The following is a 6,339-nucleotide window of genomic DNA, read 5'->3' on the forward strand; positions in this document are numbered from 1 at the left end:
GGTTATTAAGCCAAGGATATTTGGCTGTAAGCCTGACAAGCTTTTACTGGTCAATAATATGCCATGTTGGCTGCACAGAAAGCATAGTACTTTGCAATACTTTATAGAATGTGATGAGAAATTACGAACAAATAAAACATTTAATTGTAGGTCTTCCTGCTAGTTCATTAAACCAGGCCAGAGTTTACAAGGTCTTTCAGAGTTTGTCATAAGTCTGTTATGGCTTAGCTTCAACTGCCTCTTGTACAGTACAATCGCATATTGAAATCATGTTTCATGCTTTGGGTTTCCTCATTTCTCTGGACACGGTTGTCAAAGAGGATCCGTAAATTCTGAGCACTAGAAAATAACTGGCGAATCGGTGATGCATTGCAGTGTTCGGTGGACAGAGCGGGGAGGATCATTTGCGTTTGAAAGCTTATTACCAGCTCTCAGCAGGGTGGATAAAGGGGACACACACCCATCTTCACCCCAGTACTGCACACTTTATGCCTTGCCGATATGCAGGCTGACGTTTTCAAATGCTTGAGCACACACACTGATTGAAATTGGGCTTTCGTTGGGCACACAAAGATAAAACTGATTTCGCAAAAAGCCAGCCATAATCTCACATTTGGCAGCTTCTGAGATTGCAAGACGCTGAACTGGGGGAAAAGCCCCATTTCAAATGCCAGGTGAAGAGGAAAAACACAGCAGATGAGGTAAAGAATGGAAGACTGCAGCTTTGTGGTCCAAATGAACTCTGAAATTATGTCAAGTTTCAGATTGGTTCTTCCATTTCCAATGTTTTTAGATTCGTTTCATCCATCAGCCTAAAATCAAAACAAAAACGCAGAAAAATGACAATTACGTTGACACTATTGGATTTCACAAAGCCTTTAAAACTTGCACCAATTCCAAATATATATTCCAAATATTCCAAAGTCCTTTGAAGCCATGAAGTGGACAATATACCAAATTTCGATAAACAGAAAAGAATGACCATATCGCAGCAAAGTTCAAAATAATATATACATTTCTGACCACGTGATCATAAATTAAATGATTTGTTAATCATTACAATCCACAGTTGCTTTAATCAATGCTATTTCCAACAATCTCCATCTTGTGTGTAAAATGCAGTATCCTGAATTTACTGAACACGTTTCTACTAAAATATCTAACAGAAACAACACATAGAGCTGATAGCAATCTTATTTCCATACAAGAGATATATCCACTTCTCAAAGGTATTAGTCAGATATTATGTCATTATACCCCTGTGTTTCCTGTGCGCAAACAAATGACTGCTATGCAGCAGATCTTTTAAACGAGTCAGCCAAAAGGATTCACAAAACAGCCCAAACTCACTTGTGAAACAACAAAGTGGGAAATATCTCTGACTACTGCTGTTATATCACAATTCGATATTACATTGAATCAAGATTATATTAATTTGTGAAGCCCATATTGAAACAAATTGTGAAACAATTAACACCACACCTCTGGACATCATATAATAGCTTTGTGTGAATAACAGACTGAGATTAGAGTCATTATCGGTTCTCTCCTTTGTAGCTCACAAATCTAGATTTAAATATGGCGATATGCATTGCACCAGCTTTACCATAACACAAAATGGCATGTTAACGCTACAACAGGAGCAAGTCCTTCAGCATATATACTACATTTTGAGCTGTATTTTTGCAACTTGACTTGCATTATAGGCACAAGAAAAGTCAGAATATTCTATTTCCCAATAAATAAAGTCAGGCGTGCAACAATTTATATTAAATCTTATTATTTTGCAGTATCCCCCAGTGAATCTGTAGCTATGTAAACTGCTTACTTAATAAAAATAGCATTAATAGTTCAAACTAATATATTACGATAAATAAATATATATATACGTATAAACTGTGATGTAATGTGATGTTACACCCTTCCCATAAGGTAGAAAACACAACATTTCTACACATACTGTGCCATTACATAATTATTTTTAAGCGTTTCAGTCACTCAGTATGAAAATCCACCAGCTGGCTATGTCTGTCCTCGAATATTCCTTAAAATATATCTTGCTCTCGTCAAAAATTTAGCGACGGAAGACTGAGAAAATACACTGAGATTTCTAGATGCCAGTTCACCTCGTCCAAACTAACTCCATGTTCAAAGGCTTTAGCGTTGAGCACAGACGTGTTCTGACGGAGGACGCGTATAGTGAACCAAATCTGCCTCCCCCCGTGCTGTTTTTTCTCCTCAGCCTTTGTCAACTGTTTTGAGGGAAGGGGATGCATATTCGCTTAGGGTTTCGCAGGGCTGTCTACGTTTTACTTAATCTGGGACCGACTGGCACACCTCTCTTCAATCTTCTCCTCACGACGAACGAACGAAATATCCGTCCGGTGTTTAGTCACAGAGAGATGTCTGAGGATGCGCATCAATACCTTATTCATCCGTTGTCTCTCCACGGAGCCCGTCTTTGAATGCTTTACCCCGAGCATGAATGGAGCTGCTTGAGGATATACGACCTTTTCATCGGTTTTTAGGGAATTATGAAGCCCTCGACATCTGAACGCACGAATTAAAGCGATAAAACGTCTATGACGGGCAATACGGGACGACTACGCAAAGCCATCGCGGCATATGCTGTTTTTTTTCTTTTGTTTAAATTTTCGTCATGTTCTCTTACAGCTTTATATGAGGCAAGTATATCGAAGTATTTATTTCACCGTATTTCCGAGCCTATTGGATGTCTGAAATGTTCGTGCTGGAATAATGGAGAAGTTGGGTCTTCGTTTTATACAGTCGACAGTCAGATCGGATCTGCTATTTTTTTTTATTTCCAACTGAATACCGAGTTGTGTTGCACTGCGGTAAATCAGAACTCGACGCGCGCGGTCGTCGACGGCTGCCTTTCAAACCTATCATAATAAGCATGCATATGGTATTGTGAGGGACTGCAATTAATGCATCTCTCTACAGGTGCCTGAACCGGGGCCAGTTTCTGAAAGGAACCGATTTTGTAACCTGTCTGCATTCTAGATGCTGCTTTGCTTGAACCCTTGCTGATTTCCCCATGGGAAAAACAAAATACCTCGGGCTTGTGTAAAAGCCTGTAGGAAGCAGTTTAGTTGTAGGAGTTTGGCTGCATTAAAACGTGAAGTAGTTTATCAAAGTGTCATATTGCAATAAACGACTGATTAAGGCTTGCGTTGTGAATTATAGTGCAGAATGCAATATAATATACATTTTGAAAGCGCATTTGTCTTCGCTAAAAAATTTACTTTAGCAAGACACTAAAGTTTAAATTAGTCTTTCTCAACTGGAGTTGCTTTTCATACCGATGCATCATAAATTACTTTTTTATTATTTGTTTAACGTTCATAGATCAGTTGCTTTATTTCAGACTTGTTTAAAATGTAATCAAATGTTATGCATTTTTAAAATCTCTTTTTGTTTTTTGTTTTGTTTTTCAAACTCACAGTGAGTCTTCTTTTTTTTTTTTTTTTTTTTTACAGCTGTGTCTTTGTCGATAGGATCAAATCGGACTGCATCTTCTAAATGAAGTTACCCAGCCATGCAATGTTCCTGGAAGGCTGTGATTCTGCTTGCAGTGGTGTCCATAGCGATCCAATACACAGCAATCAGAACTTTCACAGCTAAGCCTTTTCATATGTGCCCTGTTCCTAACCCTTTGAACTGTGGCTTGGGACCGGATGTGGAGTCCTTCGATCGGATGTGTGATGAGTACCCGTATTTTAATTACAATTCTTCCAGGAAGACTCACATCCTCATCTTGGCGACCACCCGTAGCGGCTCCTCTTTCGTTGGACAGTTGTTCAACCAGCACTCAGACGTGTTCTATCTCTTTGAACCACTCTATCATGTCCAAACGACCTTAATCCCTCACCTATCTCCCAGCAGATATGCCGCCGAGCGCAGAGTGATGCTGGGAGCCAGTCGTGACCTTCTTAGAAGCTTGTACAACTGCGACTTGTATTTCTTAGAGAGTTACATCAAGCCGCAGCCGGCAAACCATACCACGGATAAACTATTTAGACGAGGAGCCAGCAAAGCCCTCTGCTCTATGCCAGTTTGTGATGCTTTTAGCCCCAGCGATGGAAATATCGAAGAAGGGGATTGTGTTCGAAAGTGTGCCTCCCTTAACTTGACCCTCGCTACCGAATCGTGCCGGGAAAGACGGCACGTGGCCATTAAAACAGTGCGTATTCCAGAGGTCAATGATCTCAAGGCACTGATCGAGGACCCTCGGCTTAATCTGAAAGTTATCCAGCTGGTGAGGGACCCGCGTGGGATATTATCTTCTAGGATTGAAACCTTTCGGGACACATACCGACTATGGCGGATCTGGAGAGCCACGGGTCGTAAACCTTACAACTTGGATTTTACTCAGCTCACGACAGTGTGCGACGACTTTCTGAACTCGGTGTCCACCGGCTTGAGCCGAATGCCGTGGCTTCGTGGACGGTACATGCTGGTGAGATACGAAGACCTGGCCAGAAATCCACTCCAAAAAACCAAGGAGGTCTATGAATTCCTGGGTCTTTCTTTGGAAAAAAGCGTGGTGGACTGGATACATAACAACACAAGAGGCAATAACGAGGTGTCAGCAAAGCATAAGTACGGGACGTTGAGAGACTCGGCGGCCAATGCAGAGAGCTGGAGGTTGAAATTGTCTCATGACATAGTTGATTACACACAAACTGTTTGTCAGCACATTTTAGACGAGCTCGGCTACAAAGCTGTCAACTCCCCAGAGGAGCTGAAAAACATGTCGCTCTCTCTCATTGAGGACAAAACCTTCATACCTTTTTTGTAACAAAGGTAATCATGTGCACGCACAACTATTTTTCTACATTTATATACTTGCCTTAATGTGATTGACATTTGCACTATGAACTTTTTTTACTTCGGAGACTCCCTCGCAGTCACCCTATGATTTTCTGAACAGCACAAGAACCAAAACACTTAGCTGTAAAGAGATCTCAACTTCACCTTGATTGCAGCGATTGCATTGAGATAGTAATGTTCATTATTTATATATTAGAGCAGAGCACCACACTATTGACAAAGAAATTCTGTATGCTGGTCATTGCTTTGACAACAGTGAATGTGAATATTTTGTCAGTCAACGAACCCAGACTATTCTCAAGAAATCTTTAATGTGGGACTGAAATGCTGTCATGTATAATAACAGCCGTGCAATAAAATTGTGAATGTCACAGTCAGACGATTTCTCAGGTTGTTTCTCAGTGTAAAGTCTTGTCTGTCATAAAGTTTTTGGGCTTTTAAGCTTGTGTTTGGTTTGCTTTTAGAATGCATAATGCATTGGTGCTGTATCCGGGTATAAAAAAAAAGCTAATCTAAAGTAAACTCATGCACTTCCTCTGCTTGCTTTGCGTGGTTATGATTTACAAAGAAGTTGTACAATTCAGTCAGTTATTGCTGTTACATCACAATGATATAAGTTTACTGTCTAGTGTATCAAGTTGTTACAGCGGACAATTTGGTAGTTTCATGTAAATTTAGAGATTATGAAACGCATGAAATTATTCCTTCTTTAGTGGCTGTCTCATCATCATATCACTAATTTTCATTGATTCAGTGCATATAGAGTTGTATCTAGTGTCCATGGAACAGTGTTTGGCTCAATGTATGTGAAAGAGACCATTTATATTTTTTGAAATCTTAATAAATGTAGAGAAGCATACATAAGATGTAGTCACTGTCAAAAACCACTTTTTTCATGTATAGATGAAAATGAAAAGACAATTGTGTGCCTGACTCTTGCTTGGTTTATCAAAGCGGCCTTAATTTGTTTTAATCCTTCATGGATTTTACATAATCTTGATAATCTGGATTCACATTGAGTTCTTTTAATTCTCAATTGCTAACCCTCATTCAGGTTTAACGGGAAATATTAATGGTTCAGTCTTAAATTTTAGATTAGAGTCAGCAGCATTAGAGAGTATGAAAAGATTCTCCTTCATTCCGCGAGTTTGTCATCAGACATACATTTTCCACAGTCATGCGCTATAGACACTGCTGTGTTAATGTCATTTAAGGTTCCATTGTATAGACTTTTCTTGTTTCTTTGGTTTTTCAGGACTTTCAGGAGAAATGGCCCCCCCTTGTGGTCTGAAAAAAATATCTAATCATATCTACTTTGGTAATCGAGTTGAATTGTCAAATTGTCTTAATGCTTTTTTTCATTAAAAAAAGGCATTCTTTTATCTTAATAAGACTGATAAAGACAGTGATTACGATAAACACAGAACAATACAGAACATAAAAGTAAAATGATATCTGTTTTAATGAGGTGCATTTAAACTTATA

At 39.3% G+C, this 6,339-nt stretch overlaps 1 protein-coding gene across 1 annotated transcript; it reads left to right on the plus strand.

The window, feature by feature from the left end:
* Positions 1–2,053: 2,053 nt before the first annotated feature.
* chst1 (carbohydrate (keratan sulfate Gal-6) sulfotransferase 1) lies at positions 2,054–5,713 on the plus strand. The gene is made up of 2 exons (XM_043227361.1): positions 2,054–2,684; positions 3,501–5,713. The coding sequence occupies exon 2, from the start codon at positions 3,560–3,562 to the stop codon at positions 4,820–4,822; it is 1,263 nt and encodes a 420-aa protein (XP_043083296.1). The 5' UTR covers positions 2,054–2,684; positions 3,501–3,559; the 3' UTR covers positions 4,823–5,713.
* The last annotated feature ends 626 nt before the right edge of the window (positions 5,714–6,339 follow it).

Source organism: Puntigrus tetrazona, chromosome 25 (genome assembly GCF_018831695.1).
Source record: "Puntigrus tetrazona isolate hp1 chromosome 25, ASM1883169v1, whole genome shotgun sequence".
In the NCBI taxonomy this organism is placed as follows: Eukaryota; Metazoa; Chordata; class Actinopteri; order Cypriniformes; family Cyprinidae; genus Puntigrus; species Puntigrus tetrazona.